The sequence below is a fragment of the Ranitomeya variabilis genome, chromosome 2 (assembly GCF_051348905.1).
Source record: "Ranitomeya variabilis isolate aRanVar5 chromosome 2, aRanVar5.hap1, whole genome shotgun sequence".
Taxonomy (NCBI): domain Eukaryota; kingdom Metazoa; phylum Chordata; class Amphibia; order Anura; family Dendrobatidae; genus Ranitomeya; species Ranitomeya variabilis.
This window is the reverse complement of record NC_135233.1, coordinates 928,023,258-928,042,480: the sequence shown is the minus strand read 5'-3', so window position 1 is coordinate 928,042,480 and position 19,223 is coordinate 928,023,258. Positions and strand designations below refer to the sequence as shown.

Below are 19,223 nucleotides of genomic sequence, written 5' to 3'. Positions count from 1 at the left end.
AAGATTATTGTACTTGTTTTTATTATGTATACCCCTCCTCACATGTAAAGCGCCATGGAATAAATGGCGCTATAACAATAAATAATAATAATAATTCAGCAATAGGGGAAAAAGACTGCTATGAGAAGGGGATTAACTTTTATTAAGTACTACAAAAAATATATATATTCAGCTCTATTTTCTGTACATTATATCTTGTCTGGGCTGTTAATTCTAGCTATGCATTACAGTAGCTATATGGACCATATGTAGCAATAGTGTTGATTGTGTTTCCAACTATTGTAAATTCTGCACTTCACCAGCTGTGGTTGTTTTTTTTCCGATTAAGTGATGTGAGGAAACTAAATCCACGTTTTTGTTTTTACAAAGTTAAAGCAAAGTAGTTATGATTTCATTAAAACTCAGCTGTGAGTTAAAAGACCCTGTTAGACAGTGCATTTTGTTTTTTCCGAATAAACTGTTGGTGACCTTGGAAGACGTCTAAAGGCAAATTGCTATTGCTTATTTTTTACAACGCCACCTACACTAAAGGCACAGTGGTAAAAAAGCGGCACTGCAGGGAAGGTGCCATAAATGTGATTCTTAAAAAATTGTTTAGCATAAAAACTTAGTGGTGTTCTGATTTCAGAAACCCCTCTTCCCTGGCTGTATAAAAAAGTAAAAAAATATGCTTGCCCTGGGTCAACCATTTAGGTTATGTGTACATGTTGCGGATTTTGATACGGATCCGCAGTTTTTTTTTTGGACTCGCGGAATTTCATCAAATCCGCAGTGTAGTACACAAACATGTTAATGGGAAATCTAGAATTGGTGTGCGGATTTGCAGCATTATATTTTCCGCAGCATGTCAATTCTTTTTGCGGATCTGCAGCGTTTCTGCACCCATTGACTTCCATTGAGTCAGTCAAATCCACAGCAAGCCGCAGGTGTAAAAAGATTTGCGGTTTTGTGGCAGAGTTGTGTGCGAAAAACGCTGCAGATAGGAAGGAGGAAGAGTGTGTGTGTGTGGGTCGGTCTGTGTGTAGGCAGGCATCGTCTGATGGGACAAACTAGTCCATAGTACAGTGACAGCATTAGCCGTTGATGGGATAGTAGTCCCATCATCTGCTACTGTGTTGAATAGTAAAAAAAATCACATGTACACATACTAGCTAAACAGCTAATCCCCGATGCCCTTGATCGCGTGCAAAAAAGATAAAATAAACCAAGAGTATACTCCCTGTTCCGATGTAATCCGTTTAATAATGAGTGTCCCACGACTATCTCCCGTGTAGAGTTGTCACATCGGGAGATGTGACCATTTTACAGGGCTCCGGTGATAGTGACCGGAGGCATCTTCCCGCAGTGGATCACTCCGCCGCCTAGATGTCACCGGAGTTCATGTTGTCACTTGCAGCACCTCTGCGTGAGAAAATCCTTGCGCCGCTGTAGTGCCGTAAAGTGAGAACACGAACTCCGATGAAGTACATTAATATATTAATCTCTAAATATTTGAATGAAAAAAAAAAAATCTAAACAATAAAAGTGCACATTGGGTATTGCCGTGCTGCTCACAGCAGCTCATTCACCAGTGGTTCTCATCCTGGACGGTTGTATCTTGACGCCGTCCAGGTTGAAAACTTATTCCCCCAGACATGGATTACGATGTGGGACAGGATAACTGACAGCTGAGAGATTTGTTGTTTTTTTTGTTTTATTACAGGAGAACGAGGGCTTTGGTGGAATAGGCGTTAGGTGAGTATAAATGTTTCTGTTTGAATAAATTAAAACTGTGTTTTGATTTATTTCTAATAAGACTTTATTCTGGCTCTGTTTTTATTTCACCATAAAACTATACTAAATTAGTAATGGCTAGGTGTCTCATAGACGCATCCATTACTAATTTGTGGGCTTGATGTCGCCTGACAATACGAAGGTGACATCAACCCCACACGTATGAACCCCACTTGCCACCACTACAGGGCAAGTAAGAAGAGCTGGGCAAAGCACCAGAATTGGCGCATCTAATAGATGTGCCTTTTCTGGGCAGCTGCGGGGTGCTATTTTTAGGCTGGGGGGGGGGGGGGGGTCAATATCCATGGCCCCTTACCAGACTGAAAATACCAGCCCCCAGCTGTGAGCTTTAGCAAGGGTTGTCAAAAAATGGGGTGGACCCCATGCTGTTTTAAAAATAAAAATGATTTAAATTTAAACAGCACGGGGACTCCTCTATTCTTGATGACCCATCTTGCGGACAGCTGAGGGTTGCAGCTCCAGCTGGGAGTTTTGCCTGGCTGGTTATAGAAAATAAAGGGGAACCCACTCTGTTTTTGTTCATTTATTTATAGCGCAGGCGGCGGCTGATGAATACCTCCATCAATCGCTCCAGCTGTCACTGTTTATTAGCAGCAGCAGGGGTAGGCTTAGGAGTAATAGTCCCATCAGCCACCGCCTACTGTATCTTTTATGACTTAAAATGTAACTCTTCATTCTCCCCTGCTCGTGCCGATTGCCGGCAGAGCAGGGGAGAACGATGAGAGCAGTGTTCGCCAGGGAACAGCGCTTACTGTGACGCTTCTTCCCTGGCGCCGTGTGTTATCCATGCGCACGTGTGCGAGACGTTTTACGGCCCGTGCTAACATTAAAAAAGACATGTCGACGTGTTTTGCCCAAGGACGCACTGTCCGTGGAAACACACTAACATGTACACAGACCCATTCACTTGAATGTGTGTACGTGTGAACTGTCACCACATGTACCGGAAGCAGGGACGTGTGAAAGAGGCTTACATCTGGTATCGCTGTAATTGCACTGACCTGAAGAATAAAGTTGCTTAATCACTTATACCGCATGAGAAACGGCGTAAAAAATAAATTAAAACCAATTCTTCACATGCTGTTTATTTCTTCATTCTGCCTCCCAAAGATCGCAGTAAGGTTCGACGCACATTTATCCTTCGCTGAGCGCTTGCATCAGGGTTTTCGTGTAAATCTCTGAAATGCATGATTCAGATGGAACCTCTGGCGGAAGATTCCCTATAATGAGACAAATGGAGGCACTGTGGATGCCAACTGACCTGTGATCCGGTGGTGTCCGTCTTTTTAGGATTGCATAAAAGTGCAGTCAGTTTTGTGCACTTCTGAAAAGGACACCGCTAAACAGAGGCCAGACGGAGTCCACAGTAACTCTGCTGCCTCATTATAGTGAATGGATCCCTCAGGGGTTTTACCTGAATCATGTCACTTGGAGATTTAGATGGAAACCCCGAAGTAAGTGCTCAGCGTAGAGCACCAGATAAATGTGATCCCAAACATTATGTAACATGTTCCAAATAAAAGCTTCAACTCCATCTGCAAAAAAATAAAAAAGCAAGTTCACCCCTCAGGTCCGCCATCTGTTAACGGAAATATAGGGGGCTTCCACGTTACTGGTAGCATAAAGGCTCCGGAAAAGTGAAATGGCTCCTCACCGGCCAAAAAAAAATTCAGCAAATTCTCCGCGCCCAAATCCAAATGCCCCACATTATATATAAACCACATACTGCGTCCACATTTGGCATTTCTGAAGTGATGAGGTTAAGGAGAAATTCTAAATTTTGCGCTAAAAAAACCAATTTTGTTAGGAAAATACGATTTTATTTTCACGGCTCAACGTTATAAACTTCTGTGAAGCACCTGGGGGATCAAAGTGCTCACCACACATCTAGATCCATTCCTAGGGGGGTGGGGTCTAGTTTCCAAAATGGTGTCACTTGGGGGTTTCCACTGTTTAGGCACATTGGGGGCTCTCCAAATGTGACATGGTGTCCTACCTCAAATTCCAGCCAATTTTGCGTTAAAGTCAAATGGCTCTTTACCTTGCGAACTCCGCCATGCGCCCAAACTGTGGTTTACCCCCACTTATGGAGTATCGGTGTACTCAGGAGAAATTGGTCTCCAAAAGTTGTGCAATTTGTCCTGTTACCCTTGGTAAAATAAAAATTAAAAAAATGGATCTGAAGTACATTTATTTTGAAACAAAAAAGTTAAATGTTCATTTTTTTTTTTTTATTAAACATTCCAAAAATTCCTGTGAAGCACCTGAAGGGTTAATAAACTTCTTGAATATGGTTCTGAGCACGTTAAGGGGTGCAGTTTTTATAATGGTGTCACTTATGGGTCACTTATGGGTATATTTTATCATATAGACCCCTCAAAGTGACCTCAAATGTGATGTGGTTCCCCCCAAAAAAGGTGTAAAAATGAGAAATTGCTGATCAACTTTTAACCCTTATAACTTCCTGTCAAAAAAATATTTTGGTTCCAAAATTGTGCTGATATAAGCTAGACATGTGGGAAAATGTTACTTAAGTATTTTGTGTGACATATCTTTTATTAAAGGGCATGAAAATTCAAAGTTTGAAAATTTCTAATCTTCACAAATTAGTTGTTTTTTGTTTGTTTATTTTTTTTTCAAATAAATGCAAGTCATATCGGAGAAATTTAACCTCTATCATAAAGTACAATATGTCACAAGAAAACATTCACAGAATCACCGGGATCCATTGTAGCGTTCCAGAGTTACCTCATTAAGGGACAGGGTTCAGAATTGTAAAAATTGGCCTGATCATTAACGTTCAAACCACCTCGGGGGTCAAAGGGTTAACATTTCTCTGAACATTACTTACTCATTTCAGCTGGCAGAAAGTATACACCCTGCCTCAAATATAGGGTTTAGATTGAGTACATCCGATAGAACAGACCCTGGGAAGGTTAAAAAAAAAAAAAAATTGTGAAGAATGAAGAGGAGACTCTACTCATTAATTAGTGAAACAAATTTCTTTTTTCTTGCAGTATATATATATCTATTTTCTAATATACACTCACCGGCCACTTTATTAGGTACACCATGCTAGTAGCGGGTTGGACCCCTTTTGCCTTCAGAACTGCCTCAATTCTTCGTGGCATAGATTCAACAAGGTGCTGGAAGCATTCCTCAGAGATTTTGGTCCATATTGACATGATGGCATCACACAGTTGCCGCAGATTTGTCGGCTGCACATCCCAAAGATGCTCCATACAAGGCAGGATGGATCCATGCTTTCATGTTGTTTACGCCAAATTCTGACCCTACCATCCGAATGTCGCAGCAGAAATCGAGACTCATCAGACCAAGCAACGTTTTTCCAATCTTCTACTGTCCAATTTCGATGAGCTTGTGCAAATTGTAGCCTCAGTTTCCTGTTCTTAGCTAAAAGGAGTGGTACCCGGTGTGGTCTTCTGCTGCTGTAGCCCATCTGCCTCAAAGTTCGACGCACTGTGCGTTCAGAGATGCTCTTAGGCCTACCTTGGTTGTAACGGGTGGCGATTTGAGTCACTGTTGCCTTTCTATCAGCTCGAACCAGTCTGCCCATTCTCCTCTGACCTCTGGCATCAACAAGGCATTTCCGCCCACAGAACTGCCGCTCACTGGATTTTTTTTCTTTTTCGGACCATTCTCTGTAAACCCTAGAGATGGTTGTGCGTGAAAATCCCAGTAGATCAGCAGTTTCTGAAATACTCAGACCAGCCCTTCTGGCACCAACAACCATGCCACGTTCAAAGGCACTCAAATCACCTTTCTTCCCCATACTGATGCTCGGTTTGAACTGCAGGAGATTGTCTTGACCATGTCTACATGCCTAAATGCACTGAGTTGCCGCCATGTGATTGGCTGATTAGAAATTAAGTGTTAACAAGAAGTTGGACAGGTGTACCTAATAAAGTGGCCAGTGAGTGTATATATGTGTGTATGTGTGTGTTTGTATGCCAAAGTGTGTAAAAAGTTTCTTGCACATGTAGTAATTATATAAGGGAATTTGGTGGAAATCTACTTTATTTTGTTTTGCAGCAGCTGTCCACATAAAGTAGTGTTAAGCAAGTTCTATTTCAAAGCAAACACAAAAAGCATCCGAATTTGCTTCTTATAAAGCTGACCCAACGTGTGTTCTAAATTTAGCTAGGGCTTGTGTGCGTGATAATCTATGTACTGTACAACACTGCAGAATATGCAAGAGCTTTAAGGTACCTTCACACGAAACGACTTTGTAACGATATCGCTAGCGATCCGTGACGTTGCAGCGTCCTCGCTAGCGATATCGTTTAGTTTGACACGCAGCAGCGATCAGGATCCTGCTGTGATGTCGCTGGTCGCTGAATAAAGTCCAGAACTTTATTTGGTCGTCCGATCGCCGTGTATCGTTGTGTTTGAAAGCAAAAGCAACGATACCAGCAATGTTTTACACTGGTAACCAGGGTAAACATCGGGTTACCAAGCGCAGGGCCGCGCTTAGTAACCCAATGTTTACCCTGGTTACCAGCGTAAAAGTAAAAAAAACAAACAGTACATGCTCACCTGCGCGTCCCCCAGCGTCTGCTTCCTGACACTTACTGAGCGCCGGCCCTAAAGTGAAAGTGAAAGCACAGCGGTGACGTCACCGCTGTGCTGTTAGGGCCGGAGCTCAGTCAGTGTCAGGAAGCAGACGCCGGGGGACGCGCAGGTGAGCATGTACTGTTTGTTTTTTTACTTTTACGCTGGTAACCAGGGTAAACATCGGGTTACTAAGCGCGGCCCTGCGCTTAGCAACCCGATGTTTACCCTGGTTACCCGGGGACCTCGGCATCGTTGGTCGCTGGAGAGCGGTCTGTGTGACAGCTCCCCAGCGATCAAACAGCGACGCTGCAGCGATCGGCATCGTTGTCGCTATCGCTGCAGCGTCACTTCGTGTGAAGGTACCTTTATAAGCAAAAAAAGTAACCTCTTTATTTTGGCTTTCTCAATTTGTAATTCAGTTCATAGTTTATTTTTGTCTGTATTAATCTTTCATAGGGTGAAGTTGAACAAATTGCAATGATGAAACCAAAAGGACAAACTGAGCATGATGAAGGAATGCTGGAATATTTAGAGGACATTATTGGCTCAGGTAGACTAAAGGAGCCAATTGAACTGCTCTGTCGCAGAGTTGAAGCCTTAAATCAGCAGAGAGGGGAAAAGGTAAGCAACTAGGTTTTCACACCAACCAATGATATATTACTGTGCTGAATACCGTTCTCTACTGTAGCTATACAAACTTAATTCAAATGCCAGCAGTACAAAAATTCATTATTTGCTCTTGGGTGAAGGCACAGGACAGAGAATGTTTTGGTAAAATACCGCTTTGAACAGGGGAAAAAATAGAAAAATTTATAACTGCATTGTTTTCTTTTGGGAAAGCTCAATAGAGTGAAGCTAGTGGAAAAAGAAAAGGATGCTTTAGAAGGCGAGAAAAATAAAGCCATTGAATTTCTTACTTTGGAGAATGAAGCGTTTAAAAAGAAGAATCAGGTCTGCCAATATTACATGTAAGTGACAGAATGGGCAATAAAAGAATGAAATTTGGTAGTCAAACGGTAATGTCTGCACACCATCTAGTCTTTACAGTTAGTTTTTTTTAATATATATAAATAAGGGTGCAAGTTGGCATATGAGAGAATTTGATTGCTTACTACTGATAATACTGACTTTGCACTGGTTCTGTATGTTTGTCACATTCCATTTTTTTGTATTGGTTTTCACAAAGTAACTTTTTTTTTCAAAAATCAAATTCCATGATCTGACCATAATGCATAAACTGCCTCAAAAGGAGTGTTAACCCCTTCCTGACATCCGACGTACTATCCCGTCGAGGTGGGGTGGGCCCGTATGACCGCCGACGGGATAGTACGTCATGCCCTTTAATGCGACACCGCGACTTAAAACGCGGTGATCGCATTAAAATTCCGACGCCATCTCACCTGGGGGAAGATGGCCTCGGCATTTCGGGGTATGGCGCCGCCCCCCCCGGCCTCCCGATCGCTGTGATTGGCTGTTCAATTCTGAACAGCGAATCACAGCCTTTCTCACTGTTTCAGCCAATCAGATTGGCTGAAACAGTGAGGTCCCAGGCTAGGATCGAGTACCGATGTACTCGATCCTGGGGCCGGTGCCTGGCAACGCCAGGCACCGGCCAAAACCCCCCGGATTGGCGCGATCGACTATCACATCGATCGCGCCAATCGCAGGGCACAGCGGCGGTATTACCACGCTGTGCCCTGCCTGGACCGGCGCCCCCTGTTCCCTGCCTGGACCGGCGCCCCCTCTGCCCTGCCCTGCCTCCTCATGGGTCCGGATCCTGCAGCTGATTGGCGCGATCGATGTCATCGTCGATCGCGTTAATCAGGGCACAGACCCGCCGCATTGGCGCGATCGACGATCACATCGATCGCGCCAATGGCGGGGCACAGCGGCGGTGTTACCGCGCTGTGCCCTGCTTGAATATAAATGCCTGTGCCCTGCCAATCAGAGGGCACAGCAGCGGTGTGCCCGCGCTGTGCCCTGATGGTGTCCTGGGGGTCACCTGCCGGTCACCTACTGGTGACCTGCCGGTGACCTGCCTATGATCGGAGCTGTGAGCTCCAATCATAGGCTGGTGCCTAGCAACACCGGCGTCACCAGGGCCTCCCCTGATTGGTGGGATCGATGTGATCATCGATCCCACCAATCACAGGTCACAGCAGCGGTGTGACCGCTCTGTGAACTGTCTCACCTGTCCCTGACCTGTCTGACTGCTCTGCAGGAATCCTCACACTTGGTGAGGGTTCCTGCAGAGCGGTCACGCTGTCAGATCCCCCTCCTGTGCTGAGACTTGTGGTGCCACAGTAGCCTGTGACACCATAATTCTCGCTAAAAAAAAACGAAAGAAAGAAGACAGAAGAAAGAAGACAGAAGAAAGAAGAGAGACTACAACCGTAAGTGTTGATACCCCGATCCCGGCCCGATCTTTCTTACCCCCTTACCCCCCCATCCCCCCTTCCCCCTCCACCCTCACTTTGCGCCGCGTCCGTCCGTGCCCAAATTTAGCAGCCGCCGAGCGTTGATTGGTGACGCATTTCACCGATCAACACTCGTGCTCACTTTTCTCCTCCACATCCCCTTGCGCACACCCCGCCGCTGCGTCTGAACCCGTGCCTTTCGTTTCTTTTTTTTTTTTCCACATCCCCTTGCGCGCACCCTGCCGCTGCGTCTGAACCCGTGCCTTTCGTTTCTTTTTTTTTTTTTTCACATCCCCGTCCGCGCACCCAGCCGCCGCCGCCGAACTTTGATAAGTGACTCGGTTCACTTATAAGAGCTCTCGTGCCTGGCGTTTTTTCCACATCCCCATTCACACACCCAGCAGGCGCCGAACTTTGATAAGTGACGCAGTTCACTTATCAGAGCTAGGGCCTGCTGTTCTAGACTTTTCCTTTCACAGGTATTTTTTTTCCCTATTTGCTTTTTTTCTTTTAGCTTTTACTTTTCAGAAGTTTGCACCAAACACTACCCCCCCACACGTACACATAGTTCCAATAAATTGCACCCAAGCACCATACTCACACAAAAAATGTCCCGTTCATCCCAGCAGCGCTATTCAGCAGAGGAGGCATATTCTTTTCTTGCCTCCGACACTGATAGCGAGGGAGAGGATCCCACATTCCTTTACTCTTCAGATTCTTCATCCTCTTCCTCCTCCTCCTCCTCCTCCTCCTCCTCATCTTCCTCCTCGTGTCCTGCGGAACCGCCTCGCAGATGCCCCAGGAGAGAAGATGACGCAGCACCCACTCCTGAAGATGAACCAGCGCGCCCTTCTTCGGACCCCATATGGACCTCGCCCCCCGAAAATTACGAGCCACTGATTCCTGATTTTGTGGCAGAATCAGGAATCAGGTTTGACACCACCGGCCTCACAGAAATAGACTTTTTCAAAGTCTTTTTCTCTGAGGATTTTGTTAACCTCATGGTGGAGCAAACTAATTTATATGCTTGGCAATTTTTGGAGCAAAACCCCGGTTCATCATTTTCTAACTGGTCTCCTGTAGACGCAGTTGAAATGATGCAGTTTTGGGGCCTGGTCCTCCACATGGGGATCGTGAAGAAGCCAGAACTTCGGCAATATTGGAGTGTGGATATTTTATATAACACTCCAGTGTGCCGAATGGTCATGGCTTGGACGCGTTTTGAGGCCATCCACAAATTCCTGCATTATTCCGATAATGCACAGTGTCCCGCACGAGATGACCCCAATTTTGACCGTCTGTTCAAAGTTCGGCCGGTCATCGAACACTTCAGCAAAAAGTTTGCTGAAGTGTACGTGCCCAAAAGGGACATCTGTGTGGATGAGTCCTTGGTTCATTTTAAGGGGCGGCTCAGATTCCGTCAATACCTGCCCAGCAAAAGGGCCAGGTACGGAATCAAACTCTACAAGCTGTGTGAGAGTACCTCAGGGTACACCCACAGCTTTAGAGTTTACGAAGGGAAGGACAGCAGGATTGAACCGCCTGAGTGTCCCCCTGTCTTGGGAGTGAGTGGGAAAATAGTGTGGGATTTGGTGCACCCACTGCTGGATAAAGGTTATCACCTCTACACCGATAACTTTTATTCCAGCATCCCACTCTACAAATCCCTCTCTGCGCGAGGTACCGCAGCCTGCGGTACTGTCCGCAAAAATCAGAGAGGCCTCCCGAAGACGCTACTTGGGCAGATGCTCAGAAAAGGTGAGAGCAAAACCCAATGTAGCGACCACCTGCTGGTGGTCAAGTACAAGGACAAGAGGGATGTCCTTCTGTTGACCACCATACACGGTGATGGCAGCGCCCTCAGCACTGTACGGGGTACCTCTACACAGGTCTGCAAACCGGACTGTGTACTGGGGTACAACAAAAACATGGGGGGCGTTGATCTCTCCGATCAACTCCTCCAACCGTACAGTGCTTTGAGGAAGGCCAAGGTGTGGTACAAAAAGCTGTCGGTGTACATCGTACAAATGGCAATGCTTAACGCTTTCCTGCTGTCACGATGTGCACGCCACACCGATACGACGTACCTTCAGTTCCAGGAGGTAGTGGTTAAGGCCCTGATGTTTGGCACGAGGGAAGGAGCGGGCCCCAGTACTTCCGGAACTGAGGGTGCTCGTATTGTACCAGGTCAGCATTTTCCGGGGGTGGTCCCGCCAACTGGTAGAAAAGGTAAGCCGCAAAAAAGGTGCCGAGTGTGCTACAAACGAGGAGTACGCAAGGACACCATCTATCAATGCGACACCTGCCCCGACAAACCTGGCCTGTGTATGAAGGACTGCTTCAAATTGTACCACACCTCCATGCACTACTAATTAGGAACCAGTAGATTAGTTCCAAAGAGGGGGCACATCTAAGTAAGTTCCATGGGGGTCTAGGTTCCAAAATGATGTCACTTGTGTTTTTTTTTTTTACTGTTTAGGCACATCAGGGGCTCTGCAAACGGAACATGACGCCCTCAGAACCAGTCCATCAAAGTCTGCATTCCAAATCGTCACTGCTTCCCTTCTGAGTCCCGAAGTGCCCAAACAGTTTTTTCCCACATATGGGGTACCAGCGTACTCAGAACAAAATGGACAGCAACTTTTGGGGTCCAATTTCTCCTGTTACCCTTGGGGAAAATAAAAAATTGGGGACTGAAAGATCATTTTTGTGGGGAAAAAATAGGATTTTTTATTTTCACGCCCAGGCGTTATAAACTTTCGTGAAGCACTTGGGGGATAAAAGTGCTCACGACACATCTAGATAAGTTCCTTAGGGGTCTAGTTTCCAAAATGGGGTCACTTATGGGGGGTTTCTACTGTTTAGGCACATCAGGGGCTCACCAAATGGAACATGATGCCCGCAGACAATTCCATCAAAGTCTGCATTCCAAAAACGTCACTACTTCCTTTCCGAGCCCCGAAGTGTGCCCAAACAGTAGTTTTCTCCCACATATGTGGTACCAGCGTACCCAGGACAAATTGGACAACAACTTTTGGAGTCCAATTTCTCCTGTTACCCTTGGGAAAATAAAAAATTGGGGACTGAAAAATCATTTTTGTGGGGAAAAAATAGGATTTTTTATTTTCACACCCGGGCGTTATAAACTTTCGTGAAGCACTTGGGGGATAAAAGTGCTCACGACGCATCTAGATAAGTTCCTTAGGGGGTCTAGTTTCCAAAATGGTGTCACTTATGGGGGGTTTCCACTGTTTAGGCACATCAGGGGCTGGCCAAACACGACATGGCGTCCGATTTCAATTGCAGCCAATTTTAGCTTGAAAATGTCAAACGACGCTCCTTTCCTTCTGAGCTCTGCCGTGCGCCCAAAAAGTGGTTCTCCCTCACATGTGGGGTATCAGCGTACTCAGGACAAATTGGGCAACAACTTTTAAGGTCCATTTTCTCTTTTTACCCTTGGGAAATTAAAAAAATTATTGCTGAAAGATCATTTTTGTGACTAAAAAGTAAAATGTTAATTTTTTCCTTCCATGTTGCTTCTGCTGCTGTGAAACACCTGAAGGGTTAATAAACTTCTTGAATGTGGTTTTGAGCAGCTTGAGGGGTGCAGTTTTCAGAATGGTGTCACTTTTTGGTATTTTCTGCCATATAGACCTCTCAAAATGACTTCAAATGTGAGGTGGTCCCTAAAAAAAATGGTTTTGTAAATTATGTTGTAAAAATGAGAAATTGCTGTTCAAATTTTAACCCTTATCTTCCTATAAAAAAAAAAAAAATTTGTTTCCAAAATTGCGCTGATGTAAAGTAAACATGTGGGAAATGTTATTTATTAACTATTTTGTGTCACATAACTCTCTGGTTTAACAGAATAAAAATTCAAAGTTGGAAAATTGCCAAATTTTCAAAATTTTCGCCAATTTTCCTTTTTTTTCACAAATAAACGCAAGTGATATCGAAGAAATTTTACCACTATCATGAAGTACAATATGTTACAAGAAAACAGTCTCAGAATCGCTAAGATCCGTTGAAGCGTTTCGGAGTTATAACTTCATAAAGGGACAGTGGTCAGAATTGTAAAAATTGGCCCGGTCATTAACGTGCAAACCACCCTTGGGGGTGAAGGGGTTAATGTACAACAAGAATGTTGGCAATTGATAAAATGTAAATTACTAATGTTTTGTTTTTAACTTTTTTTTTATTATATAGTGCTTTCACTAGCCAGTTTTGAAAGCTTTTTTTTAACCCCTTAGTGACGGAGCCAAATTTTTGAAATCTGACCAATGTCATTTTATGTGCTAATAACTCTGGAACGCTTACCCCTCCGTCACATACAATATTCGGACTAACGAGTTCACATACAATGTGCCTGTCAGGCGCCTGCTGGAAAAATACCTATAATATCTAATGTTTGCAATTTCAGTGCTCTAAAAGTGATCAGTGACCTTCATAGGGATGTAAAAAGAGACTACACATAATCAGTTGCAAAAAAAAAACATTTACTTAACATAAAACTAATAACTATGAAATACAAACTTTTCAAAACTCCCGCCAAATAGTCCCCAGTTCGACACTCTCAAAAAAATGTACAAAGAAAATTTTTGAACACAAACTTAATTTTAAGGTACCTTAAGTACTATTAAAAACATATTCAATCAGAAGTAGATGCTGAGGTTTCCCCAGAAAAGTCACACTTGCAGAGCAAATAGCAAGAATTACACACCATTTTTGCATGTGTCAGGCAAATTGCTTTATGACATTTGAGACATTCATAATTTGAAAGCCTTCTGGTTCTGCTTTCCGTTTGGCAGGTGGTGCATCTCCTTCTTTTGTGAGGTGGTGCAGATGGTGACTTTTCACCATCATCTTCTGGGCGGAACCTTTTGAGCTGAACTTGAAGGCGAGAGGGGATACCGATTGTTTTCACGCTTCTCCTGCGTAGCTCTCCAAGTACTAGTTCATGGGCCAATTTTTTCAGATACAGTCGTCTACGGAGTGGTTCAAGCTTGTTTTCAAGATAAATCACTTGTGAATTTATACCACCCAAATTCAACATAGCAAAAAATATGACCATTGGCCAGCGTTTGATGTTTCTGCTGACGTTGAAAGTGGAGCACATCTGATCTGCTGTATCCACACCCCCTTTGGTGGCATTGTAAAATGTAATTATCTCCGGTTTTTTTTCTGCCCCAGTCCCAGGATCGATGGCAGCATCATCATGAAGTGTTTATAGAAGAAGTACGATTTTTTTGGCATGTGGTACATAGGAAACTAAAGCCTTTCCATTATGGAATGCAAACATACTGCTGTACTGTTGTCTCTCTTTCACACTTACAAACTGTGGCGGCAATTCCCTTTTGTTTTTTCTTACAGTTCCCACATATGACAGCTTCTGAATTTTCAGAAAATCAATCAGATCACAACTTGTAAACCAATTGTCAGCTGTAATATTGCGACCCGATCCAAATAAGGGTTCAGCCAGTCTTTTTACAACATCAATGGGTTTGTTGCTCACACAGTAAGGACCTTCTGGTTGTTTTCCTGCATAAACTTCCAGGTTGTAAGTGTAGGTCTTACTGGCATCAACAAGGGCATACATTTTTATTCCATATTTGTTTGGCTTTGATGGAATATATTGACGAAAGGCACATCTACCACGAAAACCAGGGAGCATTTCGTCAATAGTGAGATTCTCTCCAGGGTAATAACTTTGTTTACAGTTTACAACAAATCTTTGAAATATATCACGAATTGGAGCAAGTCGGTCATGTGTTTTGCGTTCGGTTCGGGTAGTTCTGTCGTCAAACCGAAGGCAACGAATTAGAATCTTGAATCTGTTTATGGACATAACAAGGCTAAATTTTTCAACTCCATCCCCATCTTTACCCCAAAGTTCCTCCAAACTTTGTCTATTTGCCCTATAAGCTCCTGCAAGGTACAGTAATCCAAAAAAAGCACGCAGTTCTATTTCATCTGTGGGCTTGATGGTTCTGTTGCAGATGTACTTGTCCTTTATAATGTCTATATATTGGTTGGTATATGTGACAATAGAGTCCAGAATGTCATCTGTAAATATACTGTTCCAGCATTCAACTGCAGTTTTTGCATTACGTGCAGTTCCTATTACTGCAGGAAGGTGAGTAATAATGTTTAAAGGTTCCCCTACGTTTTTTCTGGAATGGCTTCTTGTTCCATTTAGTATTTTTATCTTTTCCAATATAATATGATCCAACTTCTTCATCCTCACCACTGTCACCATCTTGCTCTGTTTCAGAATCCAGGACACATTCTTCCACCTCATCATGAGAATCAATCTCACTTTCCTCTCCTAAATCCTCATTCAGTGTGAGGTCTCTATCATCTAACAGCATGTTTGTTACTTCCTCAACATCAAGTTTGGATAAATTGTACATTTTCCTCTCCATTTCAGCAGATAATCTGAAGCAAGAGAAGGAATATGTTAGGGAACTACTGTATATGCCTGAGCAGCACACTTTCTTTTATAAAATCTCCCTTATTTCTATGAAATATCCTCACATTTTGTGCTATACATTCATAAAACAAGCTAAATAAACTATTGTGATGAATAAAAACATAAAATACCAACCTTACTGAATGTGACGTATTCACATACAATGAGCCTGAGAGATCTGTGCAGCTATATCCTCTCCCCTGAAGCTCTGAAATCCAACTGTGATATCAGGTTTCAGACCTTCAAGAGACAGGAGACTACCTGGAGGGAGGGGCTTTCCTCACAATCTGGTGAGGAAGGAGAAATGAAAGTAAAAGAGAAGCGCCTGTCAGATCAGTTGTATGTGACGGAGGGTTAAACAAATCCAAGTGATTTTGAGTTTGTTTTTTCGTGACACATTATACTTTATGATAATGGTAAATTTAGGTCGATATTTATTATAAACTAGACTGTGGCCCGATTCTATCGCATCGGGTATTCTAGAATATGCATGTCCCCGTAGTATATGGACAATGATGATTCCAGAATTCGCAGCAGACTGTGCCAGTCGCTGATTGGTCGAGGCAACCTTTATGACATCATCGTCGCCATGGCAACCATTATGACATCTACGTCGATACTGTGCCCGTCGCTGATTGGTCGAGGCAAATTCACGGCAGACTGTGCCCGTCACTGATTGGTCGAGGCAACCTTTATGACATCATCGTCGCCATGGCAACCATTATGACATCTGCGTCGATACTGTGCCCGTCGCTGATTGGTCGAGGCAAATTCACGGCAGACTGTGCCCGTCACTGATTGGTCGAGGCAACCTTTATGACATCATCGTCGCCATGCTGTGCCCGTCTGATTGGTCGAGGCCTGGCGGCCTCGACCAATCAGAGACGCGGGATTTCCAGGACAGACAGACAGACGGAAAAACCCTTAGACAATTATATATGTAGATAAAGATAAACACAAAACATATCAGAAGTTTTAGTAAAATGTTAAATTAGCAATTTTCAAACTTTGAATGATTATCCCTTTAATCCAGAGAGTCATACCACAGCAAGACATTAATAAATAACATTTCCCTCATGCCTGCTTTACATCAGCACCATTTATAAAATTTTATTTTATTTTGTTAGCATTTTAGGAGGTTTAAAAATGTAGCAGCAATTTTTCATTTTTTCAAGGAAATTTACAAAATGTATTTTTTTAGGGACTCATCCATGTTTGAAGTGCCTTTAGGGGGTCCCGTATAATGGGAAACCCCCAAAAGTTATACAATTTTCAAAACAGCACCCCCTGGCATATTGAAAACTGCTGTCAGGTAGTTTATTAACCCTTCAAGAGCGTTTCAGGAATTAATGCAAAGTAGCATGACAGAAATGAAAATTTGTATTTTTACCACATAAATGCCTCTAACTTCTGAACAGATTACTACAGCCATCAGACTCCAAGGCTGTTGTTTGGTCTTGAATTGCCATGGCAAACATCAGGACCACACAATCATGATCTAAGGGCACCAATTGGGATAAAGAGGAAGCCCCCACACTCTGTTAACCATTTATAATGATGTAGTCACTATTGACAGCAGCATCTAAGGGGTTAAACAGATTTGGACGGTGCAAGTACTGACCATGGCTGATACAGCAAGTTGTCAGCTATAGTGGACAGCTGACAGCTACTGGATTGTCACCTGTATGGGAAGGCTATTCTCTTATATCTCAGGTCAGTTAAAAGACGTATTGGCGGTCATTAAGGGGTTAAGTAAATATCCATGCTGTCTTATGAAGAGAGGAATTATCGAGGAAAGATTTTTCTTCACATTTAAAAACAAAAAGAAACAAACACGTTATCCATTTTTAGTTTTGTTTGCAAAATGGCACATTAGAAAGCAGAGTTGAAGTTTTTGGCATTAGACAGTGTCTGGTTTGCCCCTACCTAGTGTACATCAGTTGCACGTAATGGCTCCTGATTCTTTAACCCCTTAGTGACAGAGCCAATTTTGTACTTAATGACCGAGCCAATTTTTACAATTCTGACCACTGTCACTTTATGAGGTTATAACTCTGGAACGCTTTAACAGATCCTGCTGATTCTGAGATTGTTTTTTCGTGTCATATTGTACTTCATGTTAGTGGTAACATTTCTTCGATATTACTTGCGATTATTTTTGAAAAAAATGAAAATATGGCGAAAATTTTTAAAATTTTGCAATTTTCAAACTTTGTATTTTTATGCCCTTAAATCAGAGAGATGTCACAAAAAAATAGTTAACCCCTTCATGACCTTGCCGTTTTTTGCAATTCTGACCAGTGTCCCTTTATGAGGTAATAACTCAGGAACGCTTCAACGGATCCTAGCGATTCTGAGATTGTTTTTTCGTGACATATTGGGCTTCATGTTAGTGGTAAATTTAGGTCGATAATTTCTGAGTTTATTTGTGAAAAAAACGGAAATTTGGCAAAAATTTTGAAAATTTCGCAATTTTCACATTTTGAATTTTTATTCTGTTAAACCAGAGAGTTATGTGACACAAAATAGTTAATAAATAACATTTCCCACATGTCTACTTTACATCAGCACAATTTTGGAAACAAATTTTTTTTTTGCTAGGAAGTTATAAGGGTTAAAATTTGACCAGTGATTTCTCATTTTTACAACAAAATTTACAAAACCATTTTTTTTAGGGATCACCTCACATTTGAAGTCAGTTTGAGGGTTCTATATGGCTGAAAATACCCAAAAGTGACACCATTCTAAAAACTGCACCCCTCAAGGTGCTCAAAACCACATTCAAGAAGTTTATTAACCCTTCAGGTGTTTCACAGCAGCAGAAGCAACATGGAAGTAAAAAATGAACATTTAACTTTTTAGTCACAAAAATGATATTTTAGCAAAAAATTTTTTATTTTCCCAAGGGTAAAAGGAGAAACTGGACCACGGACGTTGTTGTCCAATTTGTCCTGAGTACGCTGATACCTCATATGTGGGGGTAAACCACTGTTTGGGCGCACGGCAGGGCTCGGAAGGGAAGGAGCGCCATTTGACTTTTTCAATGAAAAATTGGCTCCAATCTTTAGCGGACACCATGTCGCGTTTGGAGAGCCCCCGTGTGCCTAAACATTGGAGCTCCCCCACAAGTGACCCCATTTTGGAAACTAGACCCCCCAAGGAACTTATCTAGATGCATAGTAAACACTTATAACCCCCAGGTGCTTCACAGAAGTTTATAACGCAGAGCCGTGAAAATAAAAAATAATTTTTATTTTCTCAAAAATGATTTTTTAGCCCACAATTTTTTATTTTCCCAAGGGTAATAGGAGAAATTGGACCCCAAAAGTTGTTTTCCAGTTTCTCCTGAGTACGATGATACCCCATATGTGGGGGTAAACCACTGTTTTGGCACACGTCGGGGTTCGGAAGGGAAGTAGTGACGTTTTGAAATGCAGACTTTGATGGAATGCTCTGCGGGCATCAGGTTGCATTTGCAGAGCCCCTGATGTGCCTAAACAGTAGGAACTCCCCACAAGTGACTCCATTTTGGAAACTAGACCCCCAAGGGAACTTATCTAGATGTGTGGTGAGCACTTTGAACCCCCAAGTGCTTCACAGAAGTTTATAACGCAGAGCCGTGAAAATAATAAATGTGTTTCCTTTCCTCAAAAATATTTTTTTAGCCCAGAATTTTTTATTTTTGCAAGAGTAACAGGAGAAATTGGACCCCAAAAGTTGTTGTCCAGTTTCTCCTGAGTACGCTGATACCCCATATGTGGGGGTAAACCACTGTTTGGGCACACGCCGGGGCTCGGAAGGGAAGTAGTGACGTTTTGGAATGCAGACTTTGATGGAATGGTCTGCGGGCATCATGTTACGTTTGCAGAGCCCCTGATATGCCTAAACAGTAGAAACCCCCCACAAGTGACCCCATTTTGGAAACTAGACCCCCCAAGGAACTTATCTAGATGTGTGGTGAGCACGTT

At 43.1% G+C, this 19,223-nt stretch overlaps 1 protein-coding gene across 2 annotated transcripts in view; it reads left to right on the top strand.

Moving 5' to 3' along the window:
- Nucleotides 1-19,223, top strand: part of SMC4 (structural maintenance of chromosomes 4) — a 142,876-nt gene that overhangs the window by 36,597 nt on the left and 87,056 nt on the right. For both annotated transcript variants that reach the window (XM_077290648.1, XM_077290649.1), the window contains exons 6-7: nt 6,826-6,990; nt 7,210-7,337. In XM_077290648.1, the coding sequence (XP_077146763.1) occupies nt 6,826-6,990; nt 7,210-7,337 (293 nt within the window). The remainder of the gene's footprint in view (nt 1-6,825; nt 6,991-7,209; nt 7,338-19,223) is intronic.